Genomic DNA, 24,409 nt, shown 5'->3' with positions numbered 1-24,409 from the left:
CACTGCCAGGCTGTGTTGGATCATGGCCATCACCTCAGCAGTCCAAACCTGGTGGGTGGCCAGCTGGGCATTAAAGTCCTACAATGTTAACTGTGTTTAAAGCAATATTTTTCTTTCTTTTTTTTTTAAAGTACAGAATATCTGGGTAGTGTTACAGAAACCACAAAAATACCCTTTTCTCTCAATGTAGGCTCTATAATGTTTAACAAAATGTAGATCCCAAAATAGCAATTCCTATCTAAATTTGTATATTTTTCAATGCATGTTTAAGTACTGTTTAAATATGTTTACTTTTCAGGATATTTTTGTTTGGAGAAAACACAAATTAAATCCTGAAATGCATCAGATTGAAAATACAGATTGTTGTTATTAAAAACTGCAATACTAAAGGTGCCTGATAGGCAAGTACTAATATATTTGGAATGTGCACACGTGTGTGCGTGTGTGCATGTGTGGAATTCCACCCTCCCTTGAATTATTTGTAGTGACACTTAATAGTTAAATCTGAAGTGAGTCAGAGGTCTCCAGCCCTCCATCATTGTATAGATGAGAAAACTGGGGCCAAGAAAACTTCATGACTTGCTCAAGGTCTCACTGGTAGTAAGCAGGAGAGTGGAACTCAGACCTAGAACCTCTGACCCAAAGTTCAGCACTCTGCACAGCACCAATTGTCTTCCCAAGTGTTCCAATGGAAAATTAGATTATTGTACATATCAAACTAATGTGTACACTTTTTCTTTCCTTTTTTTGGAGACCGGGTCTTGCTATCTCACTTAGGCTTAAGAACAGCAGTCACTCACAGGCTTTGTCCCACTACTGACTGGACCAGGAGTTTTGGCACACTTCATATTACTGACCTGAGCTGATTTGCGCCCCCTTACATAGTCTGGTTCTGTCCCACCCCTCCAGGGCCTTTCCATATTGGTGCTTAATTTGGTGTAGACTCCTAACTGGCTGAGTTCACTGTAGCTCAAGGAATCTACCAGCCTCAGCTTCCCCAGTAGTAGGGATTATAGATACCTGACATCACACCTGGCCAGTGAACTTTTTCAAACTTTAAAAAATTAAAGGGACAAAAGCATCTTCAGTAAAAACATTTTTAAAAATGCTACTCACTCAATATTTTCTAAAAAAAAGGTGATTTATTTTACTGTTTTAATATACAGTCTTAGCAGGTTAGGGTAAATCATAAGAATTTTTCTGTGTTCAGTTTAAACATTACAATACAGACGTGAACTTTTGAGTTCTTCCATTTCCATGTACAAATGTATCCGAGTGGTGTCTGCTAGCAGCTTGACCAAGAAGGTGCACAGAGTTTTCTGTGCAGTACAAAAAAAGCAGACAGATTACAACATGAATATAAAGGGCTTTTCTCCAAGATGTATAAAATGTTGGAAACAAAAAAATAACAGCGTCTGCTCCACAGGACAGACAATAAGCATTAAAAAAGTCACTGACCAATATTTCAGACCAGAAGTAGCATAACCCTATTAACAGTACTTATAAAATGGCTTAACAATAGTTTATCAAAGAATTTGCACTTTAGGTAAAAAAAAAAAAATCTGAGGAAAAACAGTAGCCAAGAAACTGCACGATAAAAATGCAGAAGTAACATAAAATATTTCCACCACTATTTAAATGTCAAATTTAATCAAGCAATAGTTTTCAAAAACAAAACAATCTCCCTTCTGTTAAAAATAACAGCATTGTTCTGCCTATTTTCCACTGAATTTTACATATGAACAGACTATATATATTTGCTTTTCTTCCACACAGAAATGTCCATTTGGTCTGCCACTTTAGGCAAGCTGGTAGCTAACCTTGCCATTTCATCTAAATGAATAACAACTCGATTTTATTTTCCACACTTCCAGCCTTCTGGAGCAGGTGCAAAGTCTCAAGTATAATACACTTCTTTTTCTTTATACAGTGCAGAGTATATGGGCTTGAGGGCTGCTGATTTTTCTCTACTCCAGGTCACCGTCTTTTTCTGGATTCAGGGGTGTGCAGTAGTTGGGCTTGTCTGAAGGAACATAGCCAGGCAGACACAGGCATTTGTACGAACCTTCTGTGTTAATACACTTGGCATTTTTGCAGAGGGACATCCGGTTGTTCAGTTCATCACATTCATTTACATCTGCAATAAAACATCAGAAGATGCACATAAAGCTCTCTTGATATCCAGCTCAATAAGGAGAGGTGAGAGAGGCAGTACAAAAGGACCAGCTTTGTAGTCTGGAAGACCTGGGTTCACATCCTACCTCTGACACATACTATCTAAGTGACCATGGGCAAGTCACTTATTTTCACTGTGCCTTAGGCACCTCCCTGAGGCTGCATATTACAGATGAACTGCTGCTCTGCATCTGTGGAAGGAGTGCCCAAACGGAGAGTTTCTTCTGTCATTGAACTCCCCCCAAAAGTGAGAAGACAGACAAAAAGAAAATATATTTTAAATACACTATTTAAATGCCAATTTAATCAAGTTTTCTATGGCATCTAGTCTCACCCTGAACCCTATCTTATTTCTTAACTTTCCTAAGGCTTCCTTTTTTCTTTGCAGTATGTGTGACTCCTTCAATTGTCAGAAGGGATCACATGTGCATAGCAATGAAAGATTTTCTAGATACTACAGTAGCCATTTCCTGAATGAGGTTCTACAGCCTCCTTTCCTGAAGTTTTTAATAAAATAATGTCATAAAAGGTATCATCTAGGAAATATGTAATTAGAAAAGGAGGTGATGGCCTGGTCAAGTCAATTAGAATTTATTAAGCATCTACTATATACTATATGGCAGGCACTGTGCTAAGTACTAGGGATATAAGGAAAGGCACAAAAAAGAAAGTCCCTTTACCGTTCAGTTTACAGTTTACTGGTGGAGACAACACACAAATAACTACATGCAAAAAAAAAGCTATATACAGGATAAACTGGAGATGATCTCCGTAAGAAGGTATTGGTACTAAGAGTGAATTGAGAAATGTTTCATCTTTTAGCTGAGACTTGAAGGAAGTCAGGGAGGCTATAGGGCAGAGGTGAGAAAGAAAATTCCACACCTGGGGACAACCAGTGACAAAGCCTAGAGTTAGGAGATAGAGGTATTGTTTGTGAGGAACAAGACAAGGGATGGCATAGGCAGCTGGAGTGGTGCAGTGGGCACCATGACAAATTAAAGAGTTTAGAAGAAGGCTTTGTAGGATGCTGGGAAAATCTTTCATGGAGATTATTTAGAAGGACCTAGGGAGGAATCACATAAGTTGAAGAGATTTAGGTAGGTTGTGCTTGACAATGAGAGGGAATTATGAATATACTGAAATACTGAAGCATATTTTTCATGGGTCATTGTGGTCAAAAAAAATTAATCACTTCACGGCCAAGTTGGCTAAGACTGAGCCTTGTGGCTCTTGGACAACAGACGCAGTCTCACCCTGGATGTCGCCTATGGCTTTAGCACTTTTTAGAACCTGTTAAAGCTTGTGCCCTGGTGGCACAGCATTTGACAACTCTGGTTCAAAACCAGAGCATAAGAGGTATCAGGGTGGGACTTATTACAGAGAATGTAAGCCATAATGTATTTTAAACATAGTACCATAGTAATCATACTGCACATATAGTGTAAACATACATATGTATATACTATACATACAGTACCATACATACCTCCTCATCATATGAAACTGTTCCTATGAGAAAATACATTCATCATTCTAATTTGAGGCCCTACAAAAATATCAAACTCCACCCTTCATCTCGGTTTTTTTAGTCCCTAAAATGCAGCTAGATTTAAGCCTTCAACTTCAAGTCATTAGAGAATCAAAGAATATCAGTTGGAGGGATGTCTAGTACAGCCCCTTTGTGAGAAGGAATACCCGCACAAAATGCCTGACAAATGTCATCTAGCTTCTGTCTGAAGACAGGGACCCATTATTTCTTCGAGCAGCCCATTCTACTTATGGATAGCTTTAATCATTAAAAAAAAAAAATCCCCCCCTCCCCCAACATCAGGCCTAAATTTGCTTTTTTGGAAATATTACTCACTGTTCCTAGTTCCATGCTGTAGACAAAACAGAACGAGTCTAAAATTTCTCTCCCACAAGACAGCTCCTCAAATATTTCAAATACTTGATGACACAACTGGTGGGGCTTCCATGGTCTTAGACACAGATAGGCAAAGTGCACAAATGATGAAAGCTCCATTCCATGAGAAGCATTTTATGTTGTGGAAAGAGCAATCTGTCCCTTCAACTCTCTTGGGTCTCTTTTAATGCTAATGTTCTATGAATCTCTAACTTGGGGGGCAGGGAAGAAGGAATGGAATAATGAGATTCATTTTCATTATAGAAGTCAGATTCACTAATTGGTCATTACCAAAAATAGGCTGTAATCAGGCTGGCACAAGAAGAGCACTAGGGCTGGAAAAAGGAGTCACAGATGAGGTAAAGAAGAAGAATGTCCTAATTGAACTCCTCCATGTTCCATTAGCACCGCTACTCCTACTACTCCCAACCCCATCCATGGACTGATCCTGGGACACTATCCCTCATGCCCTTGGGGGTCTCCATCTATTTAGAATCCTCTTTCTTTCAAAACTGAGCTCACACAAATGTGAAGTCTATTCTGATGACCCAGCTACCCTCCCTCCCAAAACTACTGTGTGCTCATTTTACATATTCTGCATATGCTTAAAATATGTATAGTTTACACTATATATATAAAATTGTCATTAAATCTCTAGTCAAGTCAATATTCTATCTATCTATCTATCTATCTATCTATCTATCTATCTATCTATCTATCTATCTATCTAGTTGTACTATACTATACCCCCATTAGAATGTAAGTTTTTTGAGAACAGGGACTGTTTCACTTTTGTCTGTCTAGCACTGACAAGGCATATGAAAAAAAGAAAACCCTCTTTCTAGTTTCTTTAGAAACTTTAAGAAATAACATTTTCCTCTAAATCACCTTCTAAGATCCTTAGAAAAGCACTCGAAACAAAGGCTTTTCTTGGGATATGGATTAAGGGTGGTGCCAAACCTTTTTACACAGAATAAATCTTGCCTAATTTACATCATTGCTTTTCTGAGTCCTGAAGGGATATGGTTATTGGTCCATCTGAAGGCAGTCTCCTCTCCAGCTGCCCAGCTGAAGTGTGTGGAAGGAGGTCCATTTGTTTAACTCTAGGATGGAAGTGGTTCAGGAGGAACAGGATACTGACTTGGTTGCTCAATTTTGAAATGTTAGCCTGTACTGTATTTTAAGATATAGTTTTCTTTTTCAAGATTCCTGTAACTGTTGCCTAAAATCTTGGAGTGAGTCAAGTTGGAAGATGCTATGGACATCTCTCTCTCTCTCCAAGCTAGAAATGACTTGCATAAAGATTCATGATAATTTAAATAAAATAGTTTCTGGCAGATCTGCACCTAGAAATTCAGAACGCCTTAGTAGTACTAATTTTTTTTCCCTTCAGGAGTGCTTGGAATAGTGCCAGAACATACTAGATATTTAATAAATGTTTGTTGATTGCTTGGTATGAATGGATGTAAGAGAGTTACAAAGTAGCAGTAGTGGTGGACCAAGGAGAAAGAGACAGGAATTCTGATACAGAAGACAGAAGGAATTCCTGTGGCCATCTGGCCTGAAAGGTTTTCATATTTAAAAGATGTATATAAATCAGGCATATGTAACTTGGGAGTTAACTTGATTAAAGCTTCAATCATCTCACACTCTTGTGGACCTGTTCCAATGTTAAGTGAGTAAATGTTGGATGGTAACCAGTATCTTAGTATTCAAGGATATTTTGCTATAGCTGACAGTCATAACATGTAAGCCGGAGCCTGAAGCAGTCCAAAAAGGAAAGCACTGGAGCTATCTCAAAGCTACTCCCAAATATGGATAGGGTATATGGGAATAATACTCTCCAAGTCTCTTGATGGCTCCATTTGGGAAAAATGATTTAGATTTTAAGACTTTTTTTGAGGTCTCTTTCCCCTGCCAGCACTAGTATCCTTTGAAATGGATACCTCTTTTCACATGAAAAATTAATAAACTATTGGTACATGAAGATGCTGAAATTTCTGTGACAAGAGAAAGATCATGCCCACACTAATTTATGTTAATGAATGACTTAAAGAAGTCAATGTCATTAAATCAGTAGTCAAAAGTCAAATAGGAAAAGGTATGTTATCTTTTGATTTCTAAACTAACTCAAATTCATTCCAGAGGAACCAATGCCTGTTTTCCTTTACTTGTGAAAATCTGGCCACAGTGGGAGAAGAGAGAGGAAAACCAACTTTACCATGCCACCATGTTCTTACCAACACAAGTCATCTTGGTCATATCTAAGTGGTAGCCATCAAAGCAGTCACATGTGTAGCCCTCCTGTACTCTAACACAGCGGCCATTTTCACATCCATTGAGGATGCCACACTCTTCTGCCTGCAACTCCTCAAAGCTATTTAAAAAACCTGGAAAGAGAAAAGGTCAGATTTAAAAGTAGGAAAAAAAATCTATTATAAAATTCTCCAACTATCTTTTGGAGCTAGAGTTTGTTTCAAACAACATTAAACCAAATGACATGTTAGTTCTTTCTGATTAATTTAAAGAAAAGCTGTTCTCAGTATAAATATGAAAAATAATATACATTTTAAAAGCATATGCTACATGGGATTCACCCACAATTTTAAAAAGCAAAAGAGATACACAAAACAAGGTACCAAATAGTGGGAAAGAAAGGTAAACATGGAAGAAATGTTAAGTTGGATCTGACTATTCACTATACTAAAGTACACAGTTTCCACCATCCTCACTGGAAACGACATTAGTAACAGTGGAGGGAAAGAGGGTAGAAATGAGTATTATTTAGTAATCAAGATTAAACCAATGGAATTTTCTATTAGAGCTTATGTAGGCAGTTTGTGTAAAGTATGGTAGGAGTATTCGCAAAAGTAACCAAGGGATTTAGAGGGAGGGTATTTTCCAACCAAGTTCTGATGCCTGAGAGAAAGGCGAGGCTGGCAAGAAAGTCACCGTCTATTTGATCTGGATTCAAAAACAAGAACACTAATAAACTAAAACTTTATGTAGTGCTGTAAAATTTACAAAACATTTTCCATTATTATTTCACCTATCTTCATAACAGCCCTGTGAGGTAAGTGCTACTATTACCCAAATTTTACAGAGGAAGAAGCTGAAACAGAGCACCTGAAAGCTTTTTCATAGTCTTAAACATCTGAGACAAGATTTGAACTCAGTTCTTCCTGACTCCAAGTTCAGCACTCAATCCACTAGGTCATCTAGTTAGCAAAGGGCCCCTACTAAGGACCAAAGTATAAAAGCAACAGATTGAATTGCAAAATCCTAATAAATGACTAAATGATATTATCCTTCTGTTTACAGAATCAAAAGTAGATTCAAATAAAATTCTTGTCTTATTTTGCGCTTCCAGATATGTGTTAACTCCTTTAGAGGTAAATAGCTAGAATTTAATAACAATACTCCCTAAAAAAAAAACAAAAACCACAATGCTTTTTTGGGTACCAATATGTTAACGTCTTTGCCAGAATTGAAGGTTGAACGTATAAATTCGTAGTTCAAATATGCAGGTGACAATGTCCCCCATACCATCCCTTCTCCCTCCACCCCAGGCCTCTCCCCCCTCACCCCCTGCACTAAGAGCTTCCTAAAAAATAAGCAAAGCTTAACGCTGATGTTTGGAAAGATTTTTTCAGTTGTCAAAGTAATGTCTCAAAGGAGCGGCAGGGGGCAGCAAAGCATCATCTCTGGTAGACTGAGGGACATGATCATAGGAAAGAAAGCTAACCTTTCAGCAACCTGAATCTGTCCCACTCTTTTGAAGAACAAAGAAGGGTGAGGAAGCAATGCAGTAGTGTATGGTCATGACAGCCTATGGAAGCCCAGGGTTCAGGCTGGGTAGGGATAGAGAAAACAAACCCAGATTTTTTTTTATTTTTATTTTGTTTGGTGTTTGCTGTCACCTTAAAATTTCTTACTACCTTCCATATTTACTAATCTACAAGCCTGAGTAACTGCCACTGTCCACTTTCTTTACTCCCTCTTAGGGATGGCTGAGATTTGCTAAAAAAAATTTAAAAAAAAAGTCATGAAATCTTGCCGTATGGGACATTTTAGGGTTGACAAAGCAATTTACTTATATTGCCTTGTTGAAACCTCTCAATTTCCTGAGAGATATTTACTACTGCTATTATTTTTTTTTTGCATTTTACAGATGAGCAAATGGAAAATCAGATAAGTTAACTGATTTATTTACGTTCACATAGCTAATAGAAGTCAAGAAGCTAACTTGAACCTAGATCTCTCTCTTTCCTGACTTGAAATCTGGCAGTTTTCATTATGACATGTTGCCTCTGAAATTACCTATTGTTATCTAACTTCTATTGGACCCAAATAATAGGTTTATAAATCTAGAGGGGAATGGGACCTACTTAAATGACTTGTTCAAGATTATATAATAGAGCTGGGATTTGAACCCAGCTTCTTGGACTCTAGAACCAGGAGTCTTCTGTGTCAGACTGCTTATTCATTTTCTATTAATTCTATGCAATTTTCTATAGTAGCATTTACACACAAAACTCCATTCCATAACTACACCATCCAACCTTCCCACTTCACCCCCCAAGACCAGCAGATGATCTCACTTCCCACTTTGTAAAGCACAATCTAATTCCCTCACATCTTCTTCTGATTATGACTTCAATTATAGGCAGAAAACTCTGAAACTTCTCTCACCAGGACTTCATTCCTGAGTTCTTGCCTGCTGGACATCTCCACCTGGATGTTCTACCAACATCTCAGACTCAACATATTCAAAATTGAACTGATCACTTCCCTCTCTGCAAACCACAAAGACTTCCTGAACTCAACAATACTGCTAATGACACCATCTTTCTCATAATACCTGCTCAAAATTTAATTCTACTCTACCATCTACAATCAGCTTCAGTGTTATAGTGGCTCAACCCCCTCAACATTTCCAGCCCTACACATCATAGCCCTTTCCATTACCGCAGGCTATCCTCACTTAACCCTTCATTACTGCAAAGGTTAAAATACCTCTTAAATGGTCTCCCCAGCTCCAAGTAACTCCCTGTGCCAATCGGTCTTATATCCAACTATCAGATTAATCTTCCTGAAGCACAGATCAGGTCACTCCCTGGCTGAAAAACCTTGAATTGCTCTTTAGTGTTTCTCTATTAAGTTAAACTTCCCACCTGGTAAATTCTGCCTCTGACTTCTAATGGCTAAGTGAGCACAGAGAATCACAATTTAACTCTTTATGCTTACCTTCTCTCATTCCCCTATCCCACAGGCTAGTTTAGCCAAAGACAGCTACATACATGCCCCTTTACACAACCTGCATTTTCCAAACCCCTTGGTGTCTGATGCTTTCTCTTCTTTTACCTTCAGGCTCAGCTCCAGCATCATCTCCTCCATGAAGCTTTTCAGATTCTTTCAATCAGTTCTATTTCTTCCTTCTATAAAGCCTCATTTGTTTGTGATAAGTAGCACTTAATCCATATTCTCTTAAACTGTAGAATTTTGTATACATATCATCTTCCCAGTTATAAATTCCTGAAGAGCAGTCTTATTAACCTTTGTATCTTAAACAGAATGGCCCACAATGCTCTGTGCAATGACAGTCAATACCGTGTAGGTTCATCAAATGAATAAACCTACCTAACATTGTTCTTCATATTCCTTCATTTTTAATATGCCTGAAAGAGTCTTACCCAACCCATGAGGAAATTCTAGTCATGCACTCAAGGGAAGTGGGATAAATCTTTGAAATACTCTGCAACCTCTGAGAAATTAGAAAAGCTTTACATATCCAGAGCTGCAGATCATTGTTAATTCTGCTATATTGCCAATAAAGGAAGCAGATGATGGACCAACAGACTCATTTCTTAACATTTGTAGTTAATTAAAAATTACCATTAATGCAAAACTAGCAGGAAAAAAGAAGGTACTCAAGCCAGGCCACTTCCATATTAGGGGGCCAGAAAGCTTAATAATCGTATTATATTATAAACTTCCATGGACCATGGGACCATGTAAGAACTGTTGCTAAAGATATAGATTGTTATTGCTGGAAATCCTAGTGCTTGATTTTTTCAACATTTTTTTCAACCTATAGTTATAGTTTCAATCATAGTTAATAAGCTATGTCAATGCATTGATGACCCTAAGTTGCTTTTTTTTTTTTTACAAGGGGGCGAAATACAATAAAATCCTGTAAAGCATGGTCGTCATGAGTTCAGGCTGATATAAAACAGGCTAATAGCTAATACTCTTCTTGTGTGTTCAGAGTTTGCTACTTTTACTTTAGAGGTCTGTACACAATACTTCCCAGAATGCTCGACAGGGCATATCCTAATTATGCAATAATAACAGTGAGTAGCGCTTGAAGATTTGCAAAATACTTTGCAAATATTGTCTCCTTTGATCCTCACTATTATCCTCATTTTCAGACAGAAGTTAAGTGACTTGCCCATAAAGTCCACTTCCGTAGACAGTAAGTGTCTCAAGACAGATTTGAACTAAAGTTTTTGTGACTCCAGGTCCAGAGCTCTACCTCCTATCAGTGGCTGCAGAAATGTCCTTGTAGAAGGCAAGCTCACTGTGGACAGAGGCTTTTATTTTTGCATTTACAAAATCACTTCATAGCAAAGAATCTGGGACATCATAGGCACTTGATAAATTCTTTCTGAAGTGAAATGATGCCACCAGTGAGACAGGTATATAGGTATTACAGGGCATATAGGAAACACAGGAGAGTAGTCACAGTATCAAGGGCCTGGGAGTTGAGGGTGGCCCAAGGTTTAGACAGTATATTAACTTTAGCTTTAACAATCTTACAGAAGAAAAGGTGTGCACAAGAAGTTACACTAATATGTGATATATGGCTCTGAAAATAAGATGGTATTAATGTCACATACAGGGGTTGCCAATTATTATTTCTCCAAAGAAATCTGCTGTGTAACTTTTCAACCATGCTGAATTTAATTAGAAACAAATGCTCTTCTTAGTCTAAAAGCATACAGCACACACCCAACAGAAATTCTTGGGCAAGGCTGTAACCAGTGCTACACACTGCTCTCACACTCTAGGGCTGTCATTAATTTGCTTTATGAAAAGGTGAAGAGTCACAGCAAATCAAAATGGTTCTTTGCCTTTTGTAATGTAGCAAGTTGATAAAAGCAAATTCTTTTTCCAGAATCCTAAGAGGTACTACTTTCAGGAGGATGGAAAGTCATGTGAGATATATAGATGGCACATAAAACATGTGAATTCTCATTTCTGTTCAAGGAGGGATGCCATGTGTTGTCCACTGATTTTCCCTTGACAAAACATTTTTCAAGCTGAATATGAGTCTTTTGCATCCTTGCTTTCCTACATCAAACATTTCTTTTTTATGTGCTCTGGTTTTCCAATACAAAGCTGCTCTGGTCACATGATACAAAAGACTGTTTTTGTGAATAAGAACCAAGCCTATATATGCCCACTACCCCTCCCATTTGAATCCTGCTCAGAATCCACAGAAAGCCAGCATATTTATCAGGAGTATGCTAGTAAGCATTTAATAATTGACTCTGAGAAAGAAAGAAAAAGGATGTGACACATTTTTAAGTTTAATTTGCATTATTATTATTTTCTCCATTGCACTCATGACTCAAGGCAATCAATAAAATAACTCAAGTCCTGATTTGGAGTATTTGCTGCTCAAAAAGAAAATTTAACCATCAGTTCCCATGAGTTGGCTCCATTACACCTATCCCTGGCATACATCATCTCTTACTTGTGAATATCACTTTACTTCAGTAGATTAAGCATGTGTTATTTTAGTTCACTGAAAATAGCTATAATACTACTGGGCTGAAAGATAATTCTGGATCTTGAACTGATCTACTACCAAAACCAAGCACAGTCCCTGGAACATAGCAGATACTTCATAGAGGCTTATTGACTGACTGATAAATTAATTGATTGCACTAGACCACCACTCAACATTAAAAAAAGTTCTGTTACTATAACCATTGGTACCCTCTTGTTACTCAAAATAAAAAATAATCTAAGAATGCCTTCACTTTAGTGAAGAAGTTAATCTGTAACACAAGTTAGTTTTACATTAACTAAAAAAACTTGCTTACGATCTTGAACAAAGTAAGGGTCTGTTTCCGGAGAATAATGTGCATTGAAGTCAACCAAAGCATCCTGTCCATATGGCCGCCGAGGTCCTGTAACTGGAATGTTGCACAGTTGGGCATAGTCATCTAGGGCAGAGAAGAAAAAGCAATATGAGACATCACTGTTAACTTCTGAGTAGGTCTACTGTATTGGAAATAACTTAAGAAATAGAGAACCTTCTATATGCTTCATCTTCTGTAGTGAAATTAATTTCCTTTAATATGCTATTTGGATCTTTTTAAGGATTTGGATGGTTATTCCCTTCAGCAATGCAGATCTCAACTCCTTCATGAATTATTATACCCTATCCAACCAAAATTCTTCTCCTGGTAGTCAACCTTTCAATATGGTTAGAGATGGGAAATCTTCACAATTAACTGTTCTTTAGGCTATAGAAACAATTCATCACCTTGCCCATTTGAAAGCTTATCTAACAAGGTTGGACCAGAGTTCCTTGCTACAGAACTCCAGGAGTGCTGGCTCACCTCTTGATTTCTTCCCTGTCATGATGAGGCACAGGAGTAAGAGTTGTATGGAAATTGTTTATTATTATTTATGACCACCACTACCACCACCACCACCATGCAACAACAACAACAAATTGCAATGTTATTATTAATAATTATGGGAGGAAACCTGTGATTTCACTGGGGCATGGTAATACAGATTGGCAACCCTTCTACAACTTAAAAATTCTTAAGAGTTGCATGGGGGCACCAAGTAGTTAAGTGACTTGCTCAGGTTCACACAGTCAGCATGTGTCAGAAGGGAGGTGAACTCAGGTGTTACTTATTCTAATGACCAGCCCTTTGATCACTGCTCCATGCTGCTTTCCAGTGATAATAATATACCACAAAAATATAAGACATCAATTCATTTGAACTTCATGTCAACTTACTGATGGAGGATGAGATTCTTGGAATAAGGAAACAGATTCAGATAATTTAAGTGGTGGGTATTCAAAGCAAGTGGTAGAGCCAGAACTGGGGCTCTGATTTCTAGTCTATGCTCTTTCTATTATTCCATTTTTACATGGAAAACTCTGAAGAAGGAATTACAAAAATGTCTAAATATTTGGAAATATATGTTAGATAAATTGATTGGAAGAGACACATAAGTCCAAGTTTAAAGAACACTCCAAAATTGCACCAATGAAAAACATCTGAATACTTAGTAAAATATACCTCATAAGGAAAGAAAAATGAGCAATCTGTAAAAATGCCTTGAACTCTTTCGAAGAAAGTATCATGTATTATTTATCATAAAATGATACTATTGTGGTCAGAGGTATTTTGAAGGCATTAAGTAGCCAATATTGTTTTTAAAAAAAAGGAACATATCCACTCACTAAAGTCAAATGAAAATTCAGCCCTGGTGAGTCAAAGCATGAGTAAGCCAGGGTTTTCCAATGTTACTGGTCATAACTTTGCTTGGCTTTGGCACCATGGTGCTGCTGTTATTATCTATTCTAGCCCATGTGGATATTCCAATGTCTACAAGACATATTACTCTATTTCCCAACTGCAATAGCTTGATCTACCTGCCCCTACCCTTCCAGGCTGCTAATATCCTTCTCTCTGGCTCCCTGATCCAAGGCCATGATCCTCTACAATTACTACTTGTCAGTAGACTATACTTCCATTTAAGAATTAGTAACCACAACATAGTTATCTATCTCATTGATATAACACTATTCTAATCTATGAGGTTATTCTTGTTTCTCTATTGACCCCAAAGTCACTAGACTCTCTATTACAATAGTCTGTATCCTAATTAGCTTCAATGTAAACAACATTTATAGGAGACAATGATATGATTATCTTGATCTAAGATAGAGATATATATGGTAGGAAAACAATAGTATGAATTATCTAGAGATTTGTCCTCAACCATTACCTCCTTGTTTTGTTTTCTTTAGGGAAATACAAGGACTCAATGAAAGTTATAAATTTAGGTCATCAGGCCAACAGGAACTACATAAGAGAGTCCTGAAAGAATTGGCAAATATGATTGCTGAGCTACAGGCATTGATCTTTGAAAGATAGTGGAGAATGGCAGAACCAAGGCAGGATAATAAAAGGGCAAATGACCTAATTTTCAAAAATGGGGAAAGAATGGGATTTGCAAACTATGTGCCATTGAATTTGACTTCAATTTCTGGAAAATGTTTAGAACACATTTTCCTAAAGGGACAGTTAATGAACATCTAAAAGAAGCAGCAGTGATTAAAAAAAAAAGATCCAATATACCTTTATTATACTAGACTATTTTTTGGACAGTTACTAGACTAGAAGAGCAATTTAGAAAAATTTACATACATCTATATATCTAAATCTATCTGTCTGTCTATCTATCATCTATCTATCTATCTATCTATCTATCTATCTATCTATCTATCTATCTATCTATCTATCTATCTATTCCTTCCAGATTTCAGCAAAATTTCAGCAAAATCTGGACAAATCTTGACAAAAGACTTTCCTGCTATCCTTGTGGAGTGATCCAGACCAGTTAATAAGGCTAGACAGATTTATAACTGGTAGAACTTTTCATCAGAAAAGGTTTGAGAGGTTTCAGTGAAATGCAAGTTCAATACAAATCAATAACTTTATATGGCAGCTAAAAGTCAATAAGATTTGGGCTACACCAACAAAGGAATAACAAAGAATGTGACAATCCTGCTGTATTCTGAACTTGTCAGGCCATTTGTGTACTGTGATTAGTTTCGGATGTCATATTTTTTAAGAAAGATACTGAGAATCTGGAAAGCATGCGGAGAAGGAATGGTGAAGAGCTGTGAGTTCATGTCATACAAATGTAAATTAAAGGAATTAGGAAGATTTACCCTGGAAAAGAAAAGACTTGGGGGTGGAGGGTGTCACACATAACAGCTAACATTACAGCTTCAAATATTTGAAGGGCTGTCATGTGGTAGAGGTATTAGATCTGTTGTGTTTGGCTTCTGAGGGCAGAACTAGAAGCAATGATGATAGTGTAACAGATACTTTCAGACACCATATAACAATCTTCCTAACAGTTAGCTTTATCCAAAAGTGAAATGAATGGATTGTCTCTGGTTTTCCCCTCCCAAGAAGTCTTTAAGCAAAGTCTGGGTGACTGGTACTTGATGTAGAGGATTGGATGGGAGAGGTCATCCAGCTCCAGATTCTGAAGCGATGACTTCATTGATCTCTTTCAGCTCTCAGATTCTGCCCCCGATTTTTCTGGGAGAGTCTCAGTATCAAGAAGAAGGTGTCAGCTAATGTATATGGGAGGTATTAAAGGAACTGTAACTCCACACATAAAAACCAATGTAGTATTTCTGTCTCATCATATAAAAGCAAAAATCAAAAACCAAAAACACCATAGTACTCTTTTGACTGTTGGATCATTTCATTTAATGTATAAAAAATATAAACACATTTACATGATCTGTAAGTCCTCCAAAATAGTATTGCTCAATTCAATTTAACAGTTATTAAGTACCTATATTGTATTTGGGGTGGCTGAATATAAGGTCTTTCTTTTAATCTTGTCTCATATGACAATTTTTAAGGAGTAAATACTATTCCTTTTTATTTTAGGCTATGTCCCTGTCCTCATTCTAGCCCTGAGAATGCTGCACAAAAACAAAAGATTCAAATTAGATGTCTTTTTTGACATCCTTATTCTTGCCAGTCCAAATCCCTTTCTCTTGACCAAATCAGGGGAAAACAAACAAAGTACCACATGATGGTAGTTTACATCAGATCTTGACTCTCTGATTCCATTTGCAATACAGATTAGGGCTTTGTCTATTAAATATAAAATTTAATTTTAAATTAAAGTAACATACAAAAAACACCCCATCCTTTTAGAATCAGGCAGAGGAGATCCCCTGTTGTCACTTTAACACATTAACATATCATTAACATATTCTGACAGGCAAGCTGCCTCATTCTTCATGAAATACCTTCAAAGGGCTAATCTGGGCAGCAGAAAATCACATATCTAGCATATGAGAAAAGTAGTTTGAATTTTTAGTACATGCTCATATAGATTAAGTTTATAACTGCTATTCAATGAATGCATTTAATCTACAGCATGCTAGGCTGAGAAAACTCTCTTAATTTCATGACAATAAATCCGATTCCAACTGGTTCTTATGCACAAAGTAGAGAGCTTGTTTCACTATGCATTTCAAGGGCTTGAATTCCCTGCATAGTTACTGTACTGGTTTCAATTTAGTATCATTCAATTTTAATGATATCTTAAAATTTGAAACCAACACACACATAAATTAAAAACAAAATAAACCCCTCATCAGCAATTATGGAGGAGGATACCGAGGCATAGATCCAAGCAGAAAACAAAAAATGTTTGATAGAAAGTAACCACTGCAGACTATGAGAGACCTGAGTGATAACAGAGTGACATAATACTTGAACTAGCACAGAACTTAGCAAAGAGTGTGGAGACAAAACAAAGTTGTTTTAGTGTTGCTTTAGTGATGTCCAAGGGACAAAGGTTCTTTGATGAAAATAGCCAACTATGGTACCTTGGTCTTTCTCATATAATTGGGAATCTTCAATGTGATCTGAATGGAAAAAAAATCCCTTAAAATGATCTATTACCCTTTTCTAAAATTTTCTACTCAAGAAAAAAAATTCTAATAATTTGGGTTCCTGGTTGAATTGATTTACCCCCCAAAAAAGTGCTCTGAGTTATCATCCACATTCACTCCCTCTTGAAATGATTTTGTATTACTTTGTACCGAGTTTGTATTTACTTATTTGTGAACATGTTGCATTCTTCTCCCAGGACAATGTAAGCTACTTATGAGCAGGGACGATTTTGTTTTTCTTCAGTATCCCCAGTGTCTAGCTCAGAACATACGATACAATGTGAAAAGCCTCTCCCAGGGAGGTTTAGTAGAGAGAAAGAGTTCTTGATTCAAACTATTGAGCACCTTAGTTTGAATCCTGCTTTGCTATTTAACACCTCCGTAACCATGAGCAAGTCCTTTCACTTCCCTGGTGCCTACTTTCTTAACCTATGAAACGATGGGTTGGACTAGCGTAGCTCTAAATCCTACAATATTAAGTGTCATAACCAAACATTTTCCACTGTGACTTCTGCCGAGAGGCAGAAGATTTCACAGAGCACCTATAACAAGGTTACTATGAACTCTGTATACATGAAAGGAACATCAATGGATTTTTTCATGATCTGCTTTATGAATCCAAGTCTGGCTTATTTATTTGTGTTCATTTATTTATTTAGCTATCTTATTGATCAATTAACTGGAATGTAGAGGGGAAATTGAAGAGCTAGCCCTAGGCTATGTTTGCCATGAAAATTCCTGCCATGCAGGAAACAACCCTGAGAGATAAAATACTCATATTGGCCTATTAAATAATACAAATTAATTAAAGGTAAACTTTATATTAATAATTACCAGATTTTGACAAAAAAATAGCTCGGAGCAGTAGGGCAATAGTTTAGACTCAGAGAAGCTCACTTCAAGCCCCAGCTGTGCTACCTCCTACCTGTGTGACCTTGGGCTAAGCCACTTCCCTCCTAGGGGCTTTTTCCTCAATCGAAGAGAGCCTGTCTCAGTCTGTCAATTGAAGAGAGCCTGTCAAAAATATCTGTAAGATCCCTTCCAATTATTGCTTTAATTCTATGATTATACTACAACATATGAAAAGGGACTGATAAATCTCAATTATAAAATCACAAACGGGATCGGAGAGGGGAAAAATTCACCATCTGTTAATTAGATTACCATTCTATTTCTTTTCCAAGTGAAAGGACAATCAAATAATTTCACTTCCTTTTTCTTATTTTAAGTATTGTTTAAAAGTGATGAGATTGAAAAGTTAAACGAATAGGAAAAGCAATCAGTGCAAAAAGTAATTTCCTAACATACAAGTTTTCTTATATTCACAAATTAGGAACTTTTTGTAAGTGTTGGTTAAAGGCATATTTGGAAAAGTAAATTGTTTTATTAATAAATATCAAAACTAAAGTTCAGCTAAAACACCTATGTTGTCCCACTTTTGACATATTATGATTTCCTCACCCAAATTCAATTCAAGAAAAGTGATTATTAAGTATCTATACTAAGTATAAGACACTGTGTTAGGCTTTGAGGACAGAAATATATGTAAAAACAGACCCCTGCCAATAAGAAGTTGCAATCTAATGGGAAGAAGTGGGGAAAATAACATTCATAAATAACTAGGATGCAATGGAGAGTGGGATAAAGTCAAAGGAGAAATTCTGGCAGAATGGTATCCATTGGACCAATAAGGACCAAAGAGAGGGGGGAGTAGAATGGTCAGATGATAGTAACTGACCATCCCATATTTCTGATGTATGCACTTTTTCAGTGACTGGCTGAATCACAAGGAACAGAAACCATTTTTTTTTTTTTGTTAGAAGTTGAAAGCTTCCCAGGTAACCAGTGCCTTTTGCTCTAAAATTACATGTATTCCATATATATCATGTGCACAATATCTAGTTATTTACATTTTATCTCCTCCATTAGAATGTGAGCTCCTTAAGGGTAAGTACTGCTTTTTAAAATCCTTCTTTGGATCTCTGATGTTTAGCAATCTACCTGTCACATAGCACATGCTTAATAAATACTTTTTAAGACATTGAATAGAAGCCACATAGATAAATGTCCTCAAAGAATAAGTTCTCCTAGTATTGTGCAACAATAAAGTTTCAGTCTTACGGAAAGGCAGTTTTACAGAAAATATGAGGATCCTTCCAGTAAATTATCCCTGTTCACACTAAATTATCACTGTTGCACTAGCAATAAGCAAGAACCAGAATAGTAGACCAGGAACAGTGAGTACAGCAATAGTGGCACTCCAGTGAAGCTTAAGTAATGATTATAAGTTAGAGCTATAACAATTATGATTTTAGGCATCAAAATTGGAAATAGTCAATAAAATTTAACTGATTTCATGCATATAGTTACTTCTCCTTATAAAACTATGTAAAGATATATTTAAAGCTTTCAAAAACTCAGAATTTGTCATAAATCATGTTGATAAATAGCCTGACATGCTTCAGCAACAAGAACAACAAAAATGAACCACTGTTTATTCCCCTTGATGGTGCTATATGGTTACAAAACACAGAACCCCAAGGTCTATAGAGAACCAAACTACAAGTGAACATAAGGACTATGGAAGGTGCACTGTGGGCATATGCAGGCAGCAGTACTTGACAGTCCGTACACATACACAATGACAAGAAGGTATCATCTAGTGCATATATGACCAGAGAGCTAAATGGACAGATCAGGTGGCAAGAGTAAAGGATCATTTTAAAAAACAAAGGGAAGGATGGTACATGAAAAACCTGGGTACCACACTATTGTCCAAGAAATATTAAGAGGAGAAAAAAGCCTTTAGCAAGTTGGGGAGGTTCTCTATGGAAGGCTTATGGAAGGACAAGAATGACATAGGCTGAGATGAGTCATATTCTCAATTGCAATGAAATCATGACCCATTAACATTTCAAAATAAAACAAGTGCATCATCTTCATCATCTGTGAACTAAGGAAAGTTTCTGAAAATTACTTAGCCTATCTATCTGCATTGATTCTTTACATAACTTCTAAATAAACATAGGTGCTATATGTTGGTGGACATCAGTGAAGCTATTGTTATAATTCTACTGCCCCCTCCCCCCCTGATAACTGTATTATATGTAGCTGAAGGACAGAGTCCACATGACAACTACTTTTCCTGGTTCTTAAGATAAATGTACACCTTTGGTAGAGCGAAATCTGTTAGATTAGATACTCACTAAAGGTAAGGACTTTGTCATTTTATATCTGTGTTTCCCTAGTGTCTAACACACAGTGAGTGCTTACTGAATGTTTTTTTGGATTTGAATAGAATTACCAGATTTTCCTGCAATTTAATATTTTGTTTTGTATCTGAGGCTTGTTCAGGACAATGAGATAATAGTTTTATCTACTTCTCAAAGCACATCATTATAACAAGAGTTTAGAGTCCAGCAATGTTTGCTGTTCCTTCACAATTGGCTTTCCAACAATTCCCTTACTCAGTCATATGGACACTGGAGATTTGAGGTTTGGGAACCAAAGCCTTCCAAGATACTCCTCCAGAATTCTGTCTTCAACAGCTTAGCAGAAAATGAAAGAAACCGTTTCCCCACTATCAGGGATTTTTAAAAAATCATACTGACTCTGGAGAAAACAGCACTTCCTTTTCTTCTAGTATTTTTTAAAATTAATTTTCAAGCCAAGAAGGGGATTTAACTTGCCTCTTTTCCTTTTTCAATTTAATATACTTGACTGAATCCCAAACAGTCAAGAAAAAAAAAATCTGGGCCACTTTCTCTTCTAAAGCTTAAACTCACAAGCTTTAGGCTCAGGGTTCCTTCTTTCCTTTTTTTTTATTCTTCTTATACTTGGCCTATCACTCAACCTCTCCTGTCCCTTTTATGTCTATATTTTTCAATTCCTTAAATATGGTAATGTATATAAAGCACTTGGAAGCTTGAAGCACTATTGTCATCCCTCGGGGCACAGGACTCCTGGGAATATGAACCCCCTCCCCAAACTTTACTTTAAATAATTTTGGTCATATTTATTTAATACAAAAAACAAGTAAAATAACACATTGCAACCATAAAAAAGTTGCAGTTTCTTAGAGAAGAGAGATTAGTATCTTGCACACTATGCAGAGACTTTGCACCCACAGATGTAGTTGTAACAACTGTTTCACGGATTTCCTTCTCCCAGGAAAAGTGCAAGATACAAGGAGAAAATCAAGTGACTGATTCTGGAAGATAGAGAGACAAAGAGGAGGCATTCTTAAAGAGAGTGCATCTCCTGTCCTTTAGTACGCTGAAACTTTTGACATCTGTTTATAATAAATTTGTGTATGTATATTTATGACAGCAAATGATCAAATAGATTAGTAACGTATACTATTTATGTATTTATGAGTTACTAATTTTTTAAAGTTGTCATCTATGATTTTTCTCAATATGCAACAAATATCCAAAAATTCCATTTAATTTTCAATGGCTCTCCATGCATAACCAAAATCACACATGTGAAAACCATGAATGTCAAGGGATGAGTATGTATAACTGTTAGTTATTATTCAAATCAACAAGCATTTTAACTCTCAACATGTGCCAAGCACTGTGCTAGGTACAATAGACATGTCAATTAATCAAGAAATAATTCTATGCAGACTTCTGTTTAATATATATATGTATATGCATACATATAATATACATATATATGTATATATGTATGAAAATATGTATATGTGTTATCTCACAAATACTACAGATCCCTCTTTTTACTGTTGCATTAAAGGCTTGATAAGAATTCAAATGGAATGTTGGGAAAAAAGGCAGTTACAGTAGGAGTTTAAAAAGCTTAAAAAAGGGCTTATTTTACTTTTCCCTTTGGAGCCAAGGAAAAGGGGTGTGTTTCATTTCCAATCCATGGGAAACTATGAAGAAGTAGTGAAGAATATAGGAAGGATGGAAGTGAGAAGAGACATATTCCTCATTGGAACTATGTTAATTCTGGTGTTAAGAGAGTTTTTTGAAGCCTCTGTGAGAAACTGGCAGGTACTTTGTGTTTTGGAAAGACCTGCCTGTAATTACTGAAGAAGGGAAGTGGCTTACTTGCTCCTTGTCCCACAACAACATAAGATACATGAGAGATGAGTTTCAAACTTGGGTCCTCCCAACTCCAACCCAAATATCCTTTCTATTCATTGAGTCACTTGGGAGAAGGGCCCTTGTTTTTATCTTTGGATCCCCAGTGCCTAGTAGAGTGCTAAATAAAGAGATATATTACAACTACAACCACCACTTGTCCTGATATATCCCTACAATGGGAAAGAAATGGATGGCCATGATTATGATGTACAAATCAAAGTTCGGAGACAGGTTTGGCCCATTCCTTGGAATCTTGGGTTTTTTATTTATTTGGTAAGGGTACTTTTGCTTTGTGGCTTTTTCTTTATCTGGCTTAGAGCTCAGAGGGCACCTCTTCTCTTTCTCCTTCAAGGTGAACTCAGAGGTTCATAGAGTTCATCTTGTAGGTTCAGTTGAGGGTCTTTATACTTGGCATGTTTTCTCACTCTTAATTTAGTTGTAATTAAGGGGTGAGAAGATCACAGGTTCTTCTCTTGCCTTCTCTTGCATATTCTTTGATCTCCTTGTTGTTGAAACTATCTTGCCTCTGGGCATTTTCTCTGGCTATCCCTGAAGCCTGGAGTGCTCTCCTTCTTCATCTTTTCCTGTTGGTTTCCTTCAAGTTTCAACTAAAATCCCATCATCTGCAGGAAACCCTTCCCAACCCCTATGAATTCTAGTGCCTTCCCTCTATGATTTCCCTCTTGTTCTTCATAAAATGTCAGCTAGCAAAAATGAAACAAAGGAACTCAGGAAGGTAAGACGATGAAAATAAAAGTCAATACCCCAAATATGCAGGGTTTTCATGTACCTAATATGTAACTATATGTCTAACATCTAGTCTCAGATGGAAATTGAATAGAAAGGTAACATGAAACCTCAGGCCACTGAAATAGGATGACTCAAAAAATAAAGGGTTCCCAAACAATAGCAGAAATAAATTGCATTCTACTGTTACATAGCTTTCATCTTCACAAGTCATCTAGGAGCAGTTCTTTACCTTACACCTGTTTTCCATTTGCATGTATGATCAGAAGTCACCTGACTTTGGAGAATCCCATTTCAGTAGTAAACATCATCAACTGTATCTATGCATTTTTTCCTTCAAATTATTTATTTTTAGTTTTCAACATTCATTTCCACAAGATTTTGAGTTCCAGATTTTCTTGCCATATCTTCTCTCCCACTTGATATAGCATGCATTTTGAATATGCCTTCCCCAGTCTGCCCTCCCTTTTATCACCCCTCCCCCTTACTTTCTTGTAGGGCAATATAGATTTCTATATCTCACTGCCTATACAGCTTGTATAGTTGCATGTAAAAATAATTTTCAATATTTGTTTTTAAAACACTGAGTTCCAAATTCGATTCCTTCTTCCTTCCCCACCCACCCTTATTGAGAAGACAAGCAATTCAATATAGGTTATACGTGTGTAGTTATGAAAATCTCTTCCATAATAGACATGTTGTGAAAGACTAACTATACTTCCTTCCAACCTATCCCTGCCCCCCCATTTATTCTATTTTCAACTTTGACCTTCTCCCTTTTCAAAAGTGACTGCTTCTGACTACCCCCTTCCCCAATCAGTCCTCCCTTCTATCACTCCCTCCTTATACCCTTTCCACTTACTTTTCTGTAGGGTAAGATGCCCAACTGAGTGTGTATGTTATTCCCTCCTTAAGCCAAATCTGATAAGAGTAAGGTTCACTTATTGTGTCTCACCTCTGTAATGTTAATGAGAGTTGCTTGACTGGGGGGAGGCTTGTTTTGTAGGAAGGCGGGTCTTGATGCCCTCTGACTCTGTAAAGTGTATACATAGTCTGAAGTGAGGTTTTGTTTTAGGGCTTATTCTTTGGAATAAGGTTCGTGTGCCAGATGAGACTCTGGGTAGCTATTAAGGAGCACTCCCCCTGCCACCCTTTGAAAACCTAGATGTTGGTGTATCCATCTCTGGTAACTTTGTATGTATATAATGGTCAGATAGTTGGATCTGTCTATTGATCTGTGATGTATGTATTGCTTTTGGTTAGACAGATGGAAGCCCTGTTTTTGGTCTTTATTTCTCTGCTTGTATTTTCTCTGTTGGTACATGTGATTAGATTGTTAACCTCTCAAAAGTTGCTTTCCTTTTGGAAAAGCAGATCTAAGAACGTGTGTTCACACGCAATCCTGGATGTTTCAGGGTGCTTGCTGCTGCAACCTCCTCCCTCTTCTCCTCCACTATGAAACCTTTTTTTCTTGCCTCTTTTATGTGAGATAAATTACATAAATAAAATCAAGACCTCATAAGTTACAAATATCATCTTTCCATGCAGGAATGTAAACAATTCAACTTTAATAAGTCCCTTATGATTTCTCTTTCCTGTTTATCTTTTCATGCTTCTCTTGATTCTTGTATCTGAAAGTGAAATTTTCTACTCAGCTCTACTCTTTTTCTGCAAGAATGTTTGAAAATCCTCTATTTCATTTAATGTCCATTTTTTTCTCCT

At 36.8% G+C, this 24,409-nt stretch overlaps 1 protein-coding gene across 4 annotated transcripts in view; it reads right to left on the bottom strand.

Moving 5' to 3' along the window:
- Nucleotides 1-1,122: 1,122 nt before the first annotated feature.
- The window catches only part of LTBP1 (latent transforming growth factor beta binding protein 1), a 477,680-nt gene continuing 454,393 nt past the window's right edge, over nt 1,123-24,409 (bottom strand). For all 4 annotated transcript variants that reach the window (XM_072634139.1, XM_072634140.1, XM_072634141.1 and 1 more), the window contains 3 exons: nt 12,190-12,312; nt 6,319-6,468; nt 1,123-2,137 (listed from right to left, as the gene is read on the bottom strand). In XM_072634139.1, coding sequence (XP_072490240.1) covers nt 1,968-2,137; nt 6,319-6,468; nt 12,190-12,312 — 443 coding nt within the window. In that variant the 3' untranslated portion in view covers nt 1,123-1,967. The remainder of the gene's footprint in view (nt 2,138-6,318; nt 6,469-12,189; nt 12,313-24,409) is intronic.

This window comes from Notamacropus eugenii, chromosome 1 (genome assembly GCF_028372415.1).
Source record: "Notamacropus eugenii isolate mMacEug1 chromosome 1, mMacEug1.pri_v2, whole genome shotgun sequence".
NCBI lineage: Eukaryota > Metazoa > Chordata > Mammalia > Diprotodontia > Macropodidae > Notamacropus > Notamacropus eugenii.
This window is presented reverse-complemented; position numbering and strand designations above follow the sequence as displayed.